Source organism: Oryx dammah, unplaced genomic scaffold (assembly GCF_014754425.2).
Source record: "Oryx dammah isolate SB20612 unplaced genomic scaffold, SCBI_Odam_1.1 HiC_scaffold_10, whole genome shotgun sequence".
NCBI lineage: Eukaryota > Metazoa > Chordata > Mammalia > Artiodactyla > Bovidae > Oryx > Oryx dammah.
In genome coordinates, this window is record NW_024070194.1 from 63,023,449 (window position 1) to 63,045,732 (window position 22,284).

The 22,284-nt window shown below is 37.5% G+C and overlaps 1 protein-coding gene across 1 annotated transcript; it reads right to left on the minus strand.

Moving 5' to 3' along the window:
- Window positions 1-924: 924 nt before the first annotated feature.
- On the minus strand, window positions 925-21,659 carry ARL5B (ADP ribosylation factor like GTPase 5B). The gene is made up of 6 exons (XM_040248366.1): window positions 21,301-21,659; window positions 8,938-8,998; window positions 6,919-7,066; window positions 4,515-4,598; window positions 2,981-3,132; window positions 925-2,247 (listed from the first exon to the last, which is right to left on the minus strand). The coding sequence occupies exons 1-6, from the start codon at window positions 21,347-21,349 to the stop codon at window positions 2,199-2,201; spliced, it is 543 nt and encodes a 180-aa protein (XP_040104300.1). The 5' UTR covers window positions 21,350-21,659; the 3' UTR covers window positions 925-2,198.
- Window positions 21,660-22,284: the final 625 nt, after the last annotated feature.

Below are 22,284 nucleotides of genomic sequence, written 5' to 3' on the forward strand. Positions count from 1 at the left end.
TTTAGAAAATAAAACAAATTGTATTTTAAAGATCAAATAGAAAACTTGAGTCTACACTAGTAGTCTGACAAAATACAATCGAATATTAACACTTTCAGTTTAATGCTGATGTGGTAATATAAAAAAATAACCATATAATTTGATAGAAGAAAATGGAGCCAGCCAATCTTATTAGATACAAGAAGAAAGATATCACAATAAGAACAAATACAGGAGTATTAAATATGATTTTTCTCAGGAAAGAATTCAGAGAATTATCCCCAGTATTCATGGCTAAACTATACAACCCAAGATAGAAATTCTGCCAAAGTGTGCTTTAGGTAAACGGGATTTTCATAATTTCTCCTGCCCCTATTCTATCCCACATACACACCATGTTGATTCTTGTCTACTTTTCTCTCCTGTTCCTGACTATACATTATATTAAAAACAAAATTTCCCTCTACCTGGTACAGTATCACTTAAGAAAAAGGTTGAAAACAAGGTTAATGAACAACTAGGTCTCAAAGCCCAGAGAGTTTTCCTCTGGTGATTTCCAGTTCCAGGGAGTACTACCACTAAATAGGAATCAGAAAAATGTCACCACAGTCAACTAAATTATTTAGACTAAGTATAATAAATCCAGTATATCTGAAAACAGCAAAATTTAAACAACCTACAGTAAAAATATTAAACTATCACTTTTGAATAGGTATTGATATTTTTATGAACACTGAATCCTATTTTTTACCCAAATGAAAGAATACTGCAAAAATAAAGTATTATTCTCTATGTATGTGTATTATCCCTTTCATTATAGCAAAAGCACATATTTGAAATAAAGAGGATCAAAACTACAATACTTTCCCCCCTCTCTTAAGGTATGCACTATTTAGATTACTGTTCGTATTAGACACTGCCTTAAAAATGTTTTGATGCTATTACTGTTCGTATTAGACACTGCCTTAAAAATGTTTTAATGCTAGCCAATACAATAAACTTTTGCTAGATTATGAGTTTTTAACTAGAAAAAAATTTTTTTAAGTTGTTAGTGTATTAAACTTGCGTTTCATAGTAATATTCTAAAAGCCACAATTAAGTTCAGCAGTTTCCTATAATCTAGGAAAAGATTTTAGAACACAACATATAATTACACAAATGGCAATTGTTTCAAGCCTATTACACTACAACAGATTTAAGGAAAGTCATATGGATTTTTTTAAGTAATATACTGCTGGTGGTAGAGATGCTATCACACAATTTGAAATTCTAAGAAATAAAATGAACTGTTTATTCTTCTGCTTTTTAGCTATTGCCCAAAGCAGATGAAACAGTTAACTTTTTGCTGATAATAAAGTTGTTTGTAATTGATAGTAAAAATATATTTCAAGTGCCTTGTTATCAGTGCTGGTACACTTTAGTAATTTCTGATAGTTATATATGCATTGAATAATGTGACACTCTTAAAAATACCATATTTAATCAAAGTATTTACTACTGAAGTTGGGCTTTGAAATAAAGATTTTACTATTATTAATTTTTAACCAAAACCAATCCCATGTTGTAGGCTGAAAACTGAACTTAATTCTTCTAAGATAAACACCCTTCTTAACTGAGATGATACTAGAAACTTAAAATTATTCCATGACTTGCAATAATGTGGGGTAAAGCAACTCATTTAAAAGGCAGGTCTCATGATTTTCATCCACTCCTTAAATATATATCTTTTAGGCATATTTCTCTCTATATAATAAGGTTCTGTCCAAAAGTAAGTGGTTTACAGAGGGAACAAATAGTTAGTGCTGGATAAGTTTGCAAACAGTACCTGACAATTTCCACAACTGGTAGTTATCTGGTAGGGGGAGGGAGCAGTCAAGAAATGAAAAGAAACTGGTCGTTAAAGTTATTACAATACTTCAGAAAACATTAAACATATGACAAATATTTCTTAAAAGGCAGTCGTTGAATAATTAGAATAAGCAGTCTGAAGAATTCTGTTGCTGAAAACAGTTATACATTATGTTTATCCAACTGAAGATTAGTGCATTAAAAAAAATTTAAGTAAAAATCTTTTATGTCCCAGTTCAGCTGCACTTGATTCAAGTGTTGCTCACAGAGGTTTGTGTTGTTATAAATTAATTAAACATGCTGCTGCTTTAGCAGCCAAATGTACTAGGTTCATGTCACAGAATAAATAGAGTCTCTTTCGAGCAAAAAAGTTATCTCACACCAATCCGGGAGGTCATCCACTCTAGACCTTGGCATAACCTGAAACAGAAAGCAAAAGTCTTCTCAAAATAAAAAAACTATACATTAAAAACTGAAAGCATCCTTTAAGTCTACTATAAGTATACTTTAACAAGTATAAGTCCAAACATCAACATATAGCTACTATATTACAAGTTATTTCTAGTATGAGAAATAATGAGGTTAGTTTGATTTGAGGATAAATAAGTTCCTAGAAGTTCCTAGAAATAAACTGGGTAGTCCATATATAATACAATGGGTTCTCCTCAGTCTACTATGTCCAAATGTAAGTTCTTAGAAAAGGAGGAGTACATTAGAATGGCATTTTTCTTAATTGTTCATTGTTTACAAGTGTGCCTCCCAAAATGACTCCTGGTAAGAAAGACATGCACTCTTGTGGAAAGCTGGGAGTTTAGACTTAATTTCTTTGACGTCTCCTCTCTTATTCCGGTTACATTAGTTTTCTCCCAGTTAATGAATGACACAAGTAAGAAATGAACAACAACTGAAAATCTAGATTGTAAAAACTTTCTTCAAAAGTTTGTTCTTGCCCCTTTTTTGGTAAAACATTCCATTTACACTAAAAGTTACCAAAAAAATTGTTGGTAATTTAGTTAAACTGTAATTTAACAGTAGCAATGGAGTCAAATTCTTTCAACCTGAGTCACCATAAGAACAAAAATGGAACAGGATTCAAAGAAAGCAAGTTGGTGGAAAACACTTGTAAGAAATTTGAAAGAAGTCACATACTCACCCTTCTCCTGTTAAAGCACAGCAGGACTGAATGTGCCATGGATGATCCTTAATTGAGCTGAGGGTGAGGTATTTAGAGATTTCAGCTGCTGTCATACACCCTTTCATATCCTGTTTATTGGCAAAGATAAGGACTGCGGCCTTCCGTAAATCCTGCAATCAACATGACATCTTTTATTAATGTTTTAATTTTATATTGGAGTACAGGCAATGAATAATGCTGTGATAGTTTCAGGTGGACAACAAAGGGACTCAACCATATATATACATGTATCTATTCTCCCCCAATGAAATATTTATAATACGTCAAATGTCACAATTCAAAAGAAAACTAATGAAGCAGGAGGGTAGAACAGGCCCTACGGAACAATTCTAATGAAATCTCTGTACTTTAAAATAATCAGGCACTAATCATTTAAAAGTTTTGTTGAAATAAAAAATGACATCAAAGAACCATGATTTAATGATTCACTCTAAAAAAGACATTAAACTAATATAAGCTAGATATTAAAAGTTATTTTTCTGTTGTTGGGCCAAATGGGTCAAGCTAAAAGTAAAATAAACCTGAATCTGAAATAATGACTTAAAATTATCTGAGCAATATTCTAATAGGTGAATATAGTATACTATACAATCTCTTCAGGATTTAAAGGAGAGTACTGAAGGTGAGGGGTGAGCAATACTGCTAATTAGTCTGTCCAACCAAAGCTCATTGATTAATGTTCACTGCACAACTGGAAACACTGGAAGTAACTTCAATGTTCATTAACAGAAGAACAGATCAAGTGTGGTATATATACTTAGAGTAAAATACTATATAGTTGTTGATGGGTACATAAAATTGTACTAATAATGTGCACAGTAATAATATGCATAAAATTCACTACTTTTAGGATGGTGTAATCTTTCAGGATCCTCTCAGAGAAAAGGGAAGAAAATCAGATTGGAGAGATCTCATAAGGTATTTAACATCTTACATTGAGTGGTAGCTACGTAAATGTTTTACTAAGTCTTCTGTATATATGAACTATTTAGAATTAAGCGACCCCATGGATTGTAGCCTGCCAGGTTCCTTTGTCCATGGGATTTTCCAGGCAAGAGAATACTGGACTGGGCTGCCATTTCCTCTGCCAGGGGACCTTCCTGACCTAGAGATTAACCTTCACCTCCTGCATTGGCAGGAGGGTTCTTTACCACCGAGCCACCAGGGTAGCCCATTATAAACTATAGGGAGGAAAAGATCTTAAATTTTTCATTCTCTTGCCACAATTTATCAGACTTTTTAAGGTATGAACAAGTAGTTTTAACTGTGAAAATTATTTTCAATTAACAGCATCAGTCTCCAGATTAATGTGTTAGGTTTTCTTAAGTTTGATAAAGTATTAAAATTTTTTGACTTCATGACTTTCATCAGTTTGATATATAAAACTTTGTTAACGAAGAAATAACCAACAGCAGAGCTCATTAATCTTTGTGAAAACACAAAAGCAGTATATGGATACCTTACTCCATTTATGTTTGTTTTCAAAATTTACCTCGTGAGCCAACATTCTGTATAATTCTTCTTTCGTAATAGCTAGTCGTTCCCTGTCAATGCTATCAACCACAAGAATGATGAACTAGAAGACAAGTAAAAAGAAAGAAAATTGAATGGGATGTTCATGTTTTCTACAAAACTACTCGAAGTGCTAGAAGTACTTTCTACTATGGCAATATCATCACTATAAAACTGGTCTTTTTCATTATAAAGAATTTGTATTATATTGAGTCACATCAAGCAGTAAAATCCAAATGTTAGTAAGAAAAATAACTCACAACTTCAACAAATAAAAACCATGATGCAGTTTATTTTTTTAAAGTGATATTTGAATATATAATATGCCCTTAATATATATACTAAGATTTATTTTAAAATGCAGCCACAGTCTTAAAAAAAAGTAACAGTAATTTAAATAACTCAATAAAACTTAAAAAAATTTTTTTACATAAAATATCAACAATAGAAGGGCAAGAAAAATGTATTAAATGGAAATATATATACACACTTGGATGTTACTAATACTCTAAGAGAACAGGAGAAAGCTATTGATTATGGTGTAAATAAAGAAAGGTGTGTTACATATTCAAAATAAAGCATCTTTGATAAGAAAAATAAGATACAATGAGAAACAGCCCCTAAACTGAACATCTTATACAGAAGAAAAAGAAATGAGACTAAACATTTTGAGGGTTATAGAAGAGGAGTCAAATACACAGGAAGGGTAGAGTCATATTGTCCAAATGACCTTACAATTAGGGAAAAGAAACAAACAGAGCAATTCGAGCACAAACTAACAAGAGCTTATAAAGCGATAAAAGGAAATCTAAAACCAGGGGATAAATATAAGAAATATGGCCAAGTCAGAATAGACAGAATACGGGGAAGTAACTCTGTAAGTTAAAGAAGGAAGGTGTCAGAAATTAGTCAATGACTGTGTAACTTACTGTATGGAGACATTTCAGCTTTTAAATGACGCCTCCATGTAAACAATTTAAGAAGCAAGATAAGAAGGATGAACAAAGTGAACAAAAATCACTATGTAGATAAAATCTCTACCTAAGAATCTAAGACTACAAATGCTATGTGCTATGCTACTGTGCTACATGGAAGGCCAAAAAAGTTCTCTGTAGTAATTTTGATATTCTTGTAGAAATAGTTTCTAAGGCTAATTCATGTAAGTGGCGTCACTAATAATAATACATTATTAGTGAAGTTTTTTTATGTCAACAAACTGAAAAACTATCATTTAGGAATGTTATCAGTACATATGAATCAGCTAGAACCAACTTTGATCTATTTACCAAAGGTAACTGCTCCTTTCAGACTTGGAGTTAACTGTGAGCTTTGAAGAAATTACAGCTATGTTAAAATGTTGTTCTTCCCTTATTCTAGCACATTTTAGTTTTAGAATGTTATTTTACTATGTTATGTAGAAATATAACTAACCTATAACCATAAATATTAGCTTATCAACCTATCCTCCCCTTGCAAATAAAAATAATTAAGCACTGCTCAACTGCTAAATATCTATGATATGCCATCATGGTTTGACCAGTCACACACTGCACTAGAATATATACACACATACACATAGGCTATTATATTATAATATAAATCTAGAGGAATTTTTTTTTAATTTTAAAAGACAAGTTATTCCCCCAAAATTCCTTGCATCAATACTCCCACCTCCTCTGCAACTCCTTCTCAAAAAAAAAAAAAATAGTCAATTTTTAAGGGGTTTCATTACAGAAAAAGTAACTGGTTTGGTGTAGCTCTTTGTAAAGAAAAACTATAGATGCAATTGTGCATTAGTATTCCTGAATATAAATCTCTCTCAATAGCACTGCACTTTTTTTTTTTTAAAGAATTTGCCTCTAAAAAGATTAAATAAACACAAATAAAAGATATTCCAGATTTGATTCCTAGGTTGACTCAAATAATGAAATAAGTGACAGCGAATGCTGGGAGGATGGCTTGCAAATCATTTGCTTTTTATTTAAAATATAATCTCACCAAAAACGTGAATGTTCAATTCATGTGATTTAAAACTCCTGTATTAAATTATGCTTAAAATATTGTATTCCTCTCTAACCACAGACTCTTGTAAGGCTGGGAAAGGTTATATAGCTTATCCTGGTGTCCACGTCCTCCAGCAATGGAGATACTACAGTATTAGCCTAAGGATGAACTGAGCCAGGCAACAGTAAACACTCCACTAGTGATAGCTCCCATTATTCTTCCGACTTGCCTTTCCTCTTTAATTTGAAAACCTCCAATTCCTTACAGAAAAAGAATGTTATTAAAAGGGAACTGTCACTATGCCTTCTGTACAGCCTATCTGTTTTCTGGGTTTACTCTTTGGTTCTTCTCATTCAAATTCAGAAGTAACCTCAGTATACCTCTGTATTTGAGTAATACGTGTTCCAGGATGATCGAAGTGACTCTTGACCACCAATATCCCACATAAGAAAATGAGTGTTCTTCACAACTATTTCTTCAACATTGCTTCCTATGGTTGGAGATGTATGAACCACTTCATTCATTAAGCTGTTAAAAGACAGACACCATAAAAACTCTTGTAAATCTTGAGAACCCAAAGCAACTGTTATCTCTGTATTTTCATATGAATCTACCTGTTTTACTTGCACCAATGATGGTAATCACTAGCAATAAAAATAGAACTTTGCAGAACATTTGTGCAAACAAATACCTACACAAACAACAACTGAAGAAATGCTTTTTGGTTCTTTTAATAGAATAAAGTACAGGCTTGATCTGAACAGAACTGCGTGGAGTGAGAGGGCATTTTTGTGGCCAGAATTCCAACAGTCCCATGTCCTCTTATCAGTTAGAGCAGAACCAATCCCCTATGCTGAAAGAGCAAATTTCTAGGTGACTGTGTCATCTATACTTGTAAAGTAGTAACCAACGAACAGTATGTAGGCTATCATTTTTTAAAGACTGTCTACGTGAAAAAACTGACACTTGGTTCAGCCATAAAGACTACTGGATGTCTATTAACTAAAGCTACAGTCTATGTGCCATCCTGTTCTGGGCTTGAGTATGGTGGTTGTTTAGTCACTAAGTCATGTCTGACTCTTGCGACCCCACAGACTGTAGTCTGGCAGGCTCCTCTGTCCATGGGATTCTCCAGGCAAGAATACTGGAGTAGGTTGCCATTTCCTTCTCCAGGGGATCTTCCCCACCCAGGGATCAAACCCGGGTCTCCTGCATTGTGGACAGATTCTTTACCAACTGAGCTACGAGGGCTTGAGAACATCTTAAAGAGTGTCTACGTGAGAAAGCTAACACTTGGCTCAGCCATAAAGATTACTAGATGTCTATTAACCAAAACTATAGTCGATGGGCAAATGAAAATACACTGATGCTCATATCACGTGTATTATCATAATCATCATATTTATCAATTAATTCAACAAAATTTATCTGCCTATAATATGTCAGTACTATGTTGGAAGAAGCTTGTAATTCTCCCTTGGGTTTAATGTACGTATTTTTGAAACTATATGTAAAATTACTTCAATGATGACAGGTTTCTAAAATGTTTACTTCTAATGTCCAAAGGCTAAGGCATACATAACGACCAATGGATGAATGTTTTGAAGAAAAACAAGTAGTCATTCAACTCTGAAATAACAAGCCGTAAGTTGGTAGCTTTTCAGCAAAGCAGCTGAAAAAAAACATTAAGCATTGCTTAAGTGAAGTATTTCTGGAGAGTTGTCAGCGATGTACTTAAGATGAGGCGGGAAGAATCGAGAAGCACACAATGGAGCACTGTATTTTATAATTATTGGTTAAAATGCCTGGGACACAGATCCACTTCCACTGTTGAACAAGGATCACTGCGTTGGCACTGAGAGGATAATGGGAGGCAGTCTGACAAGTGGATTGATGGGCTGTTAAAATATCCTGAAAGTAATGTATTTCTCTGGAAGTCTCAAGCCTCTTGTTGCAAGCCGCTAAAGCAGTATTTTCAGGTGTGATCTTCATTTCTTTTGATTTGACAAGTCTGGGTATGTTAAACAATTCCTGAGCTGTTAGTCAGGAGAGCAATAATAGCTTCAATATATCATTCTATTCACATGGACTTCAGAGAGGGAAGAGTTCAGCAAAATGTACTTTATCCCATCCTTCCCTCACAGGAATGTGTGCTTCAGTTATTTTTAGTTTAATATTAATTCTTTTTTAAAGGTTGGGAAAAAATGAGTGTTTTTGAAGGTTGTAGCAAACATACAGCAAATTTACCTTAAAAACTGCTTAATAAATTTTGTGTTTGGCGAAATACAAAACCATATGTTTAAGTTTTCCCCTTATAATGGCATCTCATTCTCATTAATTATACAAAATTAGCTCCAATATTGAAAATAAAAACTGTTTAATTAAACACCCATACTTACAATTGATAAAGAATGGTGGTTTTCCCTGCGTTATCCAGTCCCACTATAATTACCTTGTGTTCTACAGAAAGAAAGCAAACCAGAAACATTTAACACTGCTGTGCACTTCAATTACACACTTTCAACAATGATTATCAGTTAGCTCTCTAATGAGAATCATTCACTGGATATTTATTCCTGGATTAAGATACAGACAGAAAGAAAACTTTATGATGTCAAGACTACTTGCCTTAAGTGAGGTAATCGTTATGACGTTCTCTTTCTCTTATAAAAGAATCTGGGAGATGGGTAAGATGCAGGCACAAGAGAACTTTGTCACTTATACTGAGTTTGGGGGAAAAAACCCAAATAGTATTCTTGACGAGATAGTATGACTTAGAATGTAAGGTTTAAAAAAAAAAAAAGCGTTGTACAGACCTGCTTGCCCTCTCTACCAATCAAATTAGTTTTTTATCAAGTTGTTTTTACAGTTGGATGTTTTCCGACCTACACATACCAAGATTCTTTTTTCTTTCCACTTAAAAATCCAAAAAAACTGAAAAGTATTCCCTGTCAATAATAAGATGTATAATTTCTTTTTTTAAGACACATAATTTCAGCCAGACTTTTTTCCTCCCATTAATTTCCAGACAAATAAGCAATTACTGAGTTTTTCATGCTTTTTCAACTGTTTCCACTCTTCATACAAAAACAACTCTTCAGTTCCCTCCTTCTTAGTGCCTTGTGTTAGAAGTGCCATTTCCTTCATAACACATTTTTAAGGCCCAGCTAATTATTCTGTTAAGTAGTAGATATTTGGGAACTGCCTTAGAATTCAGAAAATACTTTACATATCATCTTTGCTAGACTTTTAACCTATACAGAATGTATGATTCCTCTTTCCCAGGGCAGAATGTTTAAAAAGTTACCAGTGAATTCAACAGGGTATGTAAGGAAGTTGCCGAAAGAACAGCCACATAATCAACTGATTTGTAGTGAATCTGCTGCATACAGATCCCTGATGCTCTTGGTAACCTCTGATGAATGTCAAAGTTCTGATTATACATCTAATCAAATAGTATCAATACTGCACCTGTCAAAAAGAGGAGCCATAATTCACATACGAGTTCTCATGTGACAAAACATCTCAATCTCCTCATGACTCGCATGCTACACGGGCACTGTCTATAGTACTGCAAGACAAACGACATGTCCTCTGGGAAGGCTATTTTCACTATGGCAGGAGTTACTTTTTAAAAAAAGAAACACAACTTGTTCGCTTAACTCACTGTGATCTTTTTCTTTTTCTGACTTTTGATTTGTATCCCATAATTTCTAATGGAGTCAATCTTGAAGTGTTGCCCTGTTTCTGTCTCTGAGAACAGTACACGAATGACAGCACTCGTATTAGTGGAGGAACAGATATCCTAAATTTTGGTGACAGCTGGAAACTCCACCTGCCCAGGATCTGGAGACCACATGGCCCTAGCAGACATGAGAAGAAGCCACTAACATAAAGGTGCACTCAGCTTGATGAAAGTGAAAGAGGAGAGTGAAAAAGTTGGCTTAAAGCTCAACATTCAGAAAACGAAGATCATGGCATCCAGTCCCATCACTTCATGGGAAATAGATGGGGAAACAGTGTTTGACTTTATTTTGGGGGGCTCCAAAATCACGGCAGATGGTGACTGCAGCCATGAAATTCAAAGACGCTTATTCCTTGCAAGAAAAGTTATGACCAACCTAGAGAGCATATTCAAAAGCAGACACATTACTTTGCCGACTAAGGTCCGTCTAGTCAAGGCTATGGTTTTTCCTGTGGTCATGTATGGATGTGAGAGTTGGACTGTGAAGAAGGCTGAGCACTGACGAATTGATGCTTTTGAACTGTGGTGTTGGAGAAGACTCTTGAGAGTCCCTTGGACTGCAAGGAGATCCAACCAGTCCATTCTGAAGGAGATCAGCCCTGGGATTTCTTTGGAAGGAATGATGCTGAAGCTGAAACTCCAGTACTTTGGCCACCTCATGCGAAGAGTTGACTCAGTGGAAAAGACTCTGATGCTGGGAGGGATTGAGGGCAGGAGGAGAAAGGGACGACAGAGGATGAGATGGCTCGATGGCATCACTGACTCTATGAACGTGAGTCTGAGTGAACTCCGGGAGTTGGTGATGGACAGGAAAGCCTGGCGTGCTGCGATTCATGGGGTCCCAAAGAGTTGGACATGACTGAGTGACTGAACTAAACTGAATCAACAAGCCATGTACAGTTCTTATTTTATGTACTGAAACCCAAAAGATCAACTAAGAGACTAAGCTATGTAACTGTCAGTGATTTCCTGTAGCGTAGCTTCGATTAAAAACAATTTCCTTTGCCTTTCATAATTAACTAAAATAGATGTCCTTTTATTATTTACCTAGGCAATGGCAACCCACGCCAGTACTCTTGCCTGGAAAATCCCAGGGACGGAGGAGGCTGGTAGGCTGCAGTCCATGGGGTCCCTAAGAGTCGGGCATGACTGAGCAACTTCACTTTCACTTTTTACTTTCATGCATTGGAGAAGGAAATGGCAACCCACTCCAGTATTCTTGCCTGGAGAATCCCAGGGACAGAGGAGCCTAGTGGGCTGCTGTCTATGGGGTCGCACAGAGTCAGACACGACTGAAGCAACTTAGCAGCAGCAGCAGCAGCAGCAGCAGTATGCTAAAAAAATAAATTCCAAAATATATCAGTTATGGTTCAATTGAGTCTCAAATTAAGGTGAGAAAGGATTTATGCCAAAGGTCGAACTGCGAACTGCTGCCTCTGAGATGAACTTGAAATATTTTAATGTCATTTTTATTTACAGAGCAGGGAGTAGAGATTTCCATTTCACTAAAACTGAAATTTCTAAAGTTATGAGGAGAAAATTATACAATTGTATATTTTTATAACTGCAACTTCTCCTCAACATGTATATGTAAGCCATATATTCTTATCTTCCAGCTCTTCAAACTATTCTCCATGAATACAAAAAAAGTTAATTTTTAGTTAAGCTTAAAGAGGGCAAACCATAACATGGATAATACTAAATTCTTTATTTCAAATGGACTTTACAAATGTAATTAAATTAAGATTTACTGTCTTTCCCCCAATGTTTCCGGATAGCATTTTTTATTTAAAAAACATGTTGTCATAGAGTAATAGGCTGCCCATGCTTAAGGGAAAGGAATGTGTGTTTTAGGCATGGTTGTGTGTGGAAAACCAAGTAATTCTGGGGTTAAGCCATAACAATCAGAATGACAAGGAATCCAAACATTTTGGAACTGCGTCACACACCGTGAGATGGTCTCTGTGGGCATCTTACTTCACTAGAAATCTCTTCCAGATCATTTGGGCCCTGGAGATGCATCAACTAGTAGCACTGGAAACATTATTCTCAGACCTTTGTTGACGGTAGAGGTGCAGCTTGGTCTCCTGGAAGAAATTTCTAGTGAAGTAAGGTGCCCAGAGAGACCATCTCATGGTGTGTGAGCCCAGCACAAAGCAGGTTTATTTGTATTAAATGAAGGAAAATATTCAATCATAGAGCTTTTGTTTAATTTTGACCAAGTGTTTGCACAGAAGTTTTTTGACAGGGCTTGGCTTTGGTGTTTATTCTCTTGGATTTCCTCAAAAGCTGCACCCCCCAACTCCTCACCCCCCAGCCCCCCAGCAAGGAAGATATAAAGACTATACAGGACGAGGCTTCAAAGAAAATTAGTACGCTCACTGGCTTGTAGACAAATATAGGTAAAATGGCCAACAGGAAAAATATGATGAAAAAGGAACTTCAAAAAAAAAAAGTAGGAAAAAGAACAAAAAAAGTTTCTCCTTTTATCCAACTAAAAAAATTTTTATATGCTCAATTTGTAGTTTTAGTAAGGATAACAAATAGAATTTATAGTTTTAGCATAGACTATTAAACAATGAAAATGGACCAACGCCAAAAAAAGTATATAAAATGACCAATTTTTAATCTTAAGACAAAAGATAGCCACCTAAATATCATGAAACAGGGATTGTTATCTTCTAGATACATAATATCTGCACTAAAATAGTCATATAATGAGAACAAGCCCTCTATGAACACAGAGAATGTGAACAACTATGTAACTAAACAAATAAAGCTGCCCTAGGCCAAAATTTAGTGACTTGGAAATTTAAAATACTGCATGTATAGAAAATAAGTTTGCATTACTGCAATAGGTAGGGAGTAAAATATCAGAGAATATGAGGTCACAACCTGAGACCTGAAGGCCTGGACAGCAATGAGTCGTAGCCTGCCTCCTGGAGAAGGCAAAAGGGAGAGCCATTAAAAAACCCTGTCCTATATTATACTACTACAGAATCATAAAACATCATAGCTTTATCTGCTCCTTCTCTCCCATCTCCTCATCAACGAATGTGTTACCTACACGGCAAATCTGAGGAACCTAGGTCTCCAAAAATGCACAAAAATACTGACTTGGGCCACCTTGCGTATTTGATAGATTAAGAAATTACAGGCCTATGAAGTTAAAAAAAAAAACCTCAAGATGCTATTTTCAGCAAAAATACACTTTAGGAAAGAAGGTAAAACAGGCATTTGCAGATGAAAGGAAACTAAGAGAACTGATTCACCAGCAAAACCACACTACAAAAATGGTAGTGTAGTTCCTTTAGCCTGAAAGGAAATTATACAAGATGGAAATTCAAAACATGAAAAACAGGAACGTGGGTAAATGTAAGAGAACATTTTACCCCCTCTTAAAACTGAATGCAATACAATATATTAAAATCTGGGGAATAAAGCCAGGCAGTAAATAAGAGGAACATTTATAGCTTTAAGACGTTTATATATGAAAGGAAAAAGAAAAACAACGACACCCTGCTGCTGCGGCTAAGTGGCTTCAGTCGTGTCCAACTGTGTGTGACCCCATAGACAGCAGCCCACCAGGTTCCCCCATCCCTGGGATTCTCCAGGCAAGAATACTGGAGTGGGTTGCCAATTTCCTTCTCCAATGCATGCATGCATGCTAAGCTGCTTCAGTTGTGTCCAACTCTATGCAACTCTATGGACAGCAGCCCACCAGGATCCTCTGTCCACAGGATCCTCTAGGCAAGCATACTGGAGTGGCACCCACCCAACCCTTAAGAAGGTAGGGGGAGGGGAGGATAGGAAACTCAAAAGTAGATGGGAGGAAACAAAAAACAAGAATTAGTGAAACAGAAACAAAGAAACAAAAGAGAAAATTAAAACCTTTTCTTTGAAAATATCTAACAAAACAAAGGTGGGACTAATACCAGCTTTAAAATTGATGGTAAAGTTACTTCAAGAAAAGAGAAAGTCTAAAGGTAACAGATGGCTCAGAGGGTAAAGAATCTGCCTGCAATGCGGGATTCCTGGGTTAGGAAGAGTCAAGACACTGAGTGACTAACAAATGAGAAACATTTCTGTTTCAGTAAAGACTTCAAAGTAATCAACTGGGGGAAAAAAGCCTTCAGTAAATACTGGGACAAATATCCACTTAAAAAAATTAAAATAAAATAATGAATCCCAACCCCAAAACAATCTGAGATGACTCACAGACCAAAGCATCAAATCTAAAGCTTCTAAATGAAAGGAGCAGGACACAGAAAGTAACAATCACTTAAATAATAATATATAGAGAAATGAGACATCACCAAAACCAAAACTTCCAATCAGCAAAAATCTGCGTTAAAAATTGAATAGAGAAGTCATAGGCTGGGGGGTTAGGGGTGAATATATTCACAAAACACATGTGACAGAAAACTTGATTCCAAGATGCATGCCAAGTCGCTTCTGTTGTGTCCACCTGTAACCCACCAGGCTCCTCAGTCCATGAGATGCTCCGCGTAAGAATACTGGAGTGCGTTGCCATGCCCTCCTCCAGGGGATCTTCCCAACCCAGGGATAGAACCCATGCTTCTTACCTCTCCTGCACTGGCAGGAGGGTTCTTTACCACAAGCGCCACCCGGGAAGTACAATTCCAGGATAAATAGAAAGTTTTTTGACCCCCAAAGAAGAGGCAGGGAAAAGGATTCAAACATTTTGCAAAGAAAGATACACAAACACTTAGCACATGCTGCTACTGCTGCTAAGTCGCTTCAGTCGTGTCAGACTCTGTGCGACCCCATAGATGGCAACCCACCAGGCTCCTCCGTCCATGGGATTCTCCAGGCAAGAGTACTGGAGTGGGATGCCATTGCTGTCTCCGAGTTAGCACATAAAGAAGTGTTAATACCCAAAAGTCATCAGTTCAGTTCAGTCACTCAGTCGTGTCCGACTCTTTGCCACCCCATGAAACCACAGCATGCCAAGCCCCCTGTCCATCACCAACTCCTGGAGTCCACCCAAACCCATGTCCGTCAAGTCGGTGATGCCATCCAACCATCTCATCCTCTGTCGTCCCCTTCTCCTCCTGCCCTCAATCTTTCCCAGCATCAGGGTCTTTTCCAATGAGTCAGCTCTTTGCATCAGGTGGCCAAAGTACTGGAGTTTCAGCTTCAAGATCAGACCTTCCAATGAACACCCAGGACTGATCTCCTTTAGGATGGACTGTTGGATCTCCTTGCAGTCCAAGGGACTCTCAAGTCTTCTCCAACACTACAGTTCAAAAGCATCAATTCTTCCTTCGGTGCTCAGCTTTCTTTACAGTCCAACTCTCACATCCATACCATGACTACTGGAAAAACCATAGCCTGGACTAGACAGACCTTTGTTGGCAAAGTAATCTCTGCTTTTGAATATGCTGTCTAGGTTGGTCATAACTTTCCTTCCAAGGAGTAAGCGTCTTTTAATTTCATAGCTGCAATCACTATCTGCAGTGATTTTGGAGCCCAGAAAAACAAAGTCAGCCACTATTTCCACTGTTTCCCCATCTAAAGTCACCAGAGAAATGCGAATTAAAACTAAAATGAGACACCATTACACACCCAACAAAATAGCTAAAATTAAAATACTGACAACACCAAACGTCGGTAAAGATAGGGAACAAATAGAAGCCTCAAATGTTGCTGGTAAAAGTAAAAAAGTAAAACCACTTTAGAACAATCTAACAACCCATCATGATGCAAATGAATAAACATGCTGTGGTATATTCATGCAATGGAATTACTTATAACAGCTCTATAGGGAAAGCTTCCAGGGTAAATACACAGAAACAGAAAATAAACACAGAGACAAACCTAAGACACTTGGAAGACACAGCATTGTGAAGCAATGACATAAGAACACCAACAAAATAACAGTTAGCAAATAATAAGTTTTTATAAATTAGAAATATAACAGCTAAAAATAGTCAATAGGATTGGAAGACAAAGAAATACCCCAGAACTCACACACATACACACTCAAAAGACAGAAAAATGGAAAGGACATTCAATACCATATAACCAATAAGATTTACAGGTTAGTAGAGGAAGAAATCCTAAATTTAAGAAGAAAGAAAACAGATTTCCTAGAATGAAAAATACTGGGAGCTAGAAGACAGTAATACTTTCAAAATTCTGAAAGAAATGCTTTCCAACTTGGAATTCTATATCCAGCCCAAGTATAAATCAAAAATGAGGAGGCCAAGATATTTTCAGGTATTTGGAATCACACACAAAAAATTATCACTTTGGACATCTTTGCAGGAAATTTCTGAAGGATGAACTTCATCAAGGAGTACAGTCAGGAAATAAGAAAAAAAGAAATTTCTAATAAAATCGACAAGCAAAGGAAATTCCTAGAATGGTAGCAAAGACAAGTCCAAAATGGTAGTATAGCAGTCAAAGATGAGAAACAGGCCCACTAAGAGCAGGATGGAATACTGAGGGGGCGAGTAGGAAGAATAGATCATGATAGGTGTGATGCAAAAACTCTACTGTTCTTGCCTCGAAAATTTCATGAACAAAGGAACCTGGGAGGCTACAGTCCATGGGGTCACAAAGAGTTAGACACAACTGAAGCGACTTAGCACACAGCACGCACAAAGAAAACTAAGGCAATGAGATGTGATTATTCAAGGGGGGAAAAAGCTGTAGAAAAAAGGGAAACATAATTATAGCATATTGCAGCTCAGTAGTAACAAAACTTTACAGTCACAAAAATGAAAAGACAGGATGCAGATTAACCCAAAATACTATCCTAGGATAATGAGGGAAAAGGGTATAAAAATACTAATTTCTTTCCTACCACAATAACACAAATAATTAGTACACCTGTAACAAATAAAATGTTATGTGTTGATTATACCTCAATTCTTTAAAAACCCCAAATCAGTTTAAAATTTCCATGTTATCCAGAATATGCGTATTATTCAGAAACGTGTGATTTGACTAATACATCATTTACAGACTTTAGAACTATATAACTTTTTAATAAGTGTATTACTTTGATATAAAATTTTTGTTTGAAAAACAACAAAAAAAGTTCTTTTATATTGGGGATACAATAAGACAAAGTTCATGCCTCAAGGAATTCATTTCTACTGAAACAAACAGATAAGTACTGTAAACAACTAAACTTATATGATTACAGGGAGTGATAAGTATTACTCAGAAAAACAAGGCAGGTAGAGACAGTGAATGTTGGGGTAAAAGCGGTCAGGAAAGGAAAGGGCTCTCTGAGGAATGACATTTGATCAGAAATCTGAACCATCTGAAGGTATGGATAAAGCAGGTTTTAGAAAATGGGGCAGTGATAAATTTAAGTCTGGTGTGTTTGAAACTAGCAAAAAATCCAGAATTAAGAGCAAAATACTAATAGGAGACATCATATGTAAGCCATCAGAAGTGAACAGTAACAATGTCATACAAATTGGCTATCACTGCTCAAAATGATAGCATGAAATTAACCAATGAGAAGGAAATGATGAGTTAATGAAATTAAAATGTCATTGTTCTTTGGTTCTGAAAATGAACTACAATTAAAATCATATTCCACTCATTCCTAACTCTGGGTAAAATAAGAAATAACTGATGACCAACTGTATAGTGGTGACAACACATAGAAAAAAAGACCAAGGTCTAAGAAAGTTAAGAAAGTTAAAAAAAAAAAAAGAGTGCTCAATCTCAGAGGTGAATCAACACATGCATTTTCTACAGGCATAACCTCATTTTATTGCACTTCACAGGTATTTCATTTTTTACAAATTGAAGGTCTGTGGTAATCCTGCATTATCAGATGATGGCTAGCAATTTTCAGCAATAATTAAACTAGGATCTGTACATTGTTTTTTAGACATAATGCTATTGCACATTTAATAGACTACAGTATGGCCTAAACATAACTTTTATGTGCATTGGTAAAGCAAAAAAACTGTGTAACTGGCTTTTCTGCAATTTTGCCTTATTCTGGTAGTCTGGAACCGAACTCAGACTATCTCTGAGGTATGCTTGTACAAAACACAGAAACAACCAAAGATATATACAATAGTTTGCAAAGATAATCAGATTTAAAATTACTTCCTTCATTGATAAATACATTGAAGTAATCAGTCTCCTAGCTTAAAATAAGGAAACACAAAAATCACAGAGATTAAGTATGCACTTTGTCATAGCTTTATTTAGCCAAATCTGCTGTTAGTATACTTATTCCCAGAAAGGTATCACATTTATGAGAAGATGCCCCGTGCTCTAAAATACTATAAGAAACAAACGCTGGAAGTAAGATAAGGGAAAGGACTATTTAAGGTAAGATAAACAGTCCTCAATTCCCTCTTTATATCCCAGTCATCTTGGCGCTGACGCCCAGGGCCACTCCTCCCCCTTCTGATTCAACTGGTCTGAGGTGGGGCCTTGGGCACATTATTCTAATATGCAACCAGGACTGAGTGATTTGAGTATCACTGGATGTGTCATAGTGGTGAAAATGGAAAATGCTGAGATTGTCAGATGATACAAATAGAAAGTAAAAATACAGAAGTAAAGTATCAATCTGATCAAATTATTCCCCTGCTCTAAAAATAACATACAAGGACCAAACTCTTGAGGGGCTCTATGGCTAGCAGGTCTACACACAGAGCCTCCTATGATCTGGTTCTCCCGGTTACCTCTCCAGCTTCATCTCCTCCAACTACCCCCACAGGCAAACTAAGACACAGCCAAACAAAACTACTTAGCCAACTATTTCATTCCTCTCCTATTTGCATATCAGTCCTTCCACTCAGACTGCTTAGCATGCCTCGTAAACACCTATTTATCACTAAAGTCCAAGTATATCTTTTACTGTAATGTCTTCTAGGAACGACCTGAGAAAAAATTTATTGCTTCCTTCTCGGTGACCATCACTACGCTTTTATTACATTATCTGTGAAATAATTTACCATGCTGCATCTTTTTTGAGTACTTTGAGAGCAAGTAACTACCGTAACTTTAACTTTTCTGTTTATTTTTAACCTTTGTCTCTCCTATGCCTAAATCTCATGAGTAAATGTTAGTTGTATGAATGAATACAATGACAGAATAATCATTATGTAGTTCTAAATTTTCTAAACAAGGAAGTTAAAGGAAAAGAAAAATTCCTAAATAATAATAATGGGGATTTAAAAGGACAAAACAATTATGACTTATAGAAGTAGCCCATTGAATGTCTTTCATCATCTCCTGAATTTTCCCTCTTCATACTTAATTCCCTTCTAGTCTGATTAGTTAGTTAGTTAAGTTGCTCAGTCGTGTCCGACTCTTCCCGACCCCGTGGACTGCGTAGTCTACTCCATCCATGGGATTCTCCAGGCAAGAATACTGGAGTAGGTTGCCATTTCCTTCTCCAGGAGATCTTCCCAACCCAGGGACTGAACCCAGGTCACCTGAACTGCAGGCAGACGCTTTAACCTCTGAGCCATCAGGAAAGCCTAGTCTGATTAAGAAGCCTCAAAACAGGGACTTCCCTGGTGGTTCAGTGGTTAAGACTTCACCTTCCAATGCCAAGGCTGCAGGTTCAAGCCCTGGTCAGGGAGCGAAAGTCCCACATGCCCCAGGACCAAACATAAAAGGGAAGCAATGCTGTAAAAAACGGCAATAAAGACTTTAAAAATAGTCCACATCAAAAAAAAAAAAAACCTATAAAATAAATGATAAACACAGTAATAAAACAGGAGAGAAAAGGGGATGGGACAAATACACACAGAGAACTCTTAAACTATGAGAAAAGATAAGCAGGTGATTATTAATCTCTATACTTTCAAACATGTCTTAAAATGTTGCTTTATAGTAAATTCATGTAATGAGGACTAGAAAACATACACTGCTGAAAAAATAATTAAAGTTATGGATAACATCCAGATGGAATTAAAACTCTGGCCACTTTGGAACCTGCAGTAATTTCATTTATACACACACGTATATGTGTATGCATATATCCGTCTTTATTAACTTGTAACCTTGAAAAAGAACAAGTGAAAAAAAAAAGAACAAGTGACCAAAGCCATTTCATTCTCCTAATTTCTTAAATCCAGAAAAAATAAATCACATTAGCAATAACTGATTGGTACTATCCCAAAACACTGGCTTTTACTATGTTCGGATGGTAAATGCAAAATAAAACTGTTTTAGAACGGTTTTAATTACTGAGATAACAGTTAAAAGAATGCCTAAAACTCTACCTACAGCCGGCCCTTTTGTCTGGGTATATTCTCTTCATAAGCCATCACGTGTTACTCACTCTGAGAGCAGGTTTTACAAGCTTCTTGGCCGTTTGGACTTGCAACTTTTAGACATCTCAGAACCAGTTTCTAAACTAATTACGGACACGCAATATCCTCCACAGAACCAAAAGCATTGAGTTTTTCAATATCGAAGAAAGGATTAAAGGGTTTAGTACGAAGATTTCCAGAAACCCGTGTATCTCAATTCATTCCCAAGTCCGGGAAAGCGGGCGAAATCAGAGAGAACGTGACGGCGAACTGGATAAAAGAGCAGGGCGGAAAACAAAGCAGCACTAGTAACGTTATTATTATTTTTTTTAAGTTGATAGATTTCTGGGCGAACACATACTGGGGCAAGACTTAGGATACTTAATTAGAAAAGGAAAAGGCCCTCCAAATGTCTCCGGGTAACATTAGGTTGCTCTCCGCTTTCCTTCGGTAAAATTTCCAAATTCTTGGTTTGGATCCCAGGACACCAAATGCCTCCTATTCTGACTTTCCATTTCTCGGAACTATCATTTCGTTTCTCGCAACCATCACTTGCACCTTCTTCCGACCTAAAACAGTAAGTTTCTACCCAACCCCCTTGACTAAGTCACTTCTCTGCTTCTCAGAACGTTTGTGTCCACCGAGGGCCCTGCCTTACCTTGCCCTAGCCCCCAGACAGCTGTCCCTTCCAGCGGTTAGACCCTCTGCCTCGGATTCGAGCCGTTGCGCAGCTCCATCCTTCTCACCTTGGTTACAGAAGAGGCTCCATAGTTTCGCGAAGATCAGCCCCATCATGAGCACCTTGGCGGGCCGCGGGGTCCCTCAGCAGCAGGTGCCGCTGCGCCGGGCCCCCCACCGCGGGACTGGCCGTAGGGCACCGAGGTAAAGCCGACTTGGGACCGCACGGCGAGGGCACTGGTTGGCGGAGAAGCCGCGATCTGCCGCTCAACTACCCGTCAGAAGGCACTGCGCCGAGTCCCTGGCCGAGAGTCCTTTGTTCGAGCCCACTGAGCCCAACGCCGACCCGTAGTCCCCTCGGTCTGAACCCACCTACCCACCAGAGCTTCTACCAGCCCCAAGCCCCGCCTCCGCTCCGCCTCCCCTCCGGATCCATGGACCGCCCATCGCCGGAAGCACGGCGCCGGACGTCAGCGCGCTTACGTCAGCACACGCCTTCGATGTGGCGTTTCCTCAAGTTTCACTTCCGGTGGGTGGGCTCCGAGCTACCGGAGGGTTGGAAAGCGGGGGAGTGCGTGGAACTCGCGGAGTTTCCCGGGAAGAACGCTTCATCCGGTGTCTTCCTGTTTAGAAGCTGTCGCTGAGTTACCATTTTTGAGTTTCTGTTGACTAGGAGGAGCCTTCCTGGTCCTTAAACCTGGGTACAGACTACAGTTTCTCTGAGCAGCTGCCGTTTGCTGCTTAAAAGGGAGGAGTGTTTCAACTGTCAAGTTCAGGCTGGCGGACAAGCTTCGCTTCTGCAGTGATTAATTCTGAATAGAATTGATTACGAAAGGATGCTTGGAATGCCTGCAGCCGCAGAGTTCGGCTGTGTGATTGATTTGTGCTCTGTGTGGTCTCAGTCCTATTCGAGTCTTTGCTACCGCACAGAACCCCGCCAGACTCCTCGGTCCACGGGATTTTCCCTTCCCGGCAAGAATACTGCAGTGGATTGCTGTTTCCTTCTCCAGGGGATCTTCCCGACCTAGGGATCCAGCCCTCCTCTCCTGCGT

Excerpts from the sequence above, each read along its gene's own strand:
- ARL5B (XM_040248366.1), bottom strand. The coding sequence starts at position 21,349 with ATGATGGGGCTGATCTTCGCGAAACTATGGAGCCTCTTCTGTAACCAA. Across the intron at positions 8,999-21,300 it reads GAGCCTCTTCTGTAACCAAG|AACACAAGGTAATTATAGTG; the intron begins GTGAGAAGGATG and ends TTCTTTCTGTAG. Across the intron at positions 2,248-2,980 it reads TGTGCTTTAACAGGAGAAGG|GTTATGCCAAGGTCTAGAGT; the intron begins GTGAGTATGTGA and ends TTTCTGTTTCAG.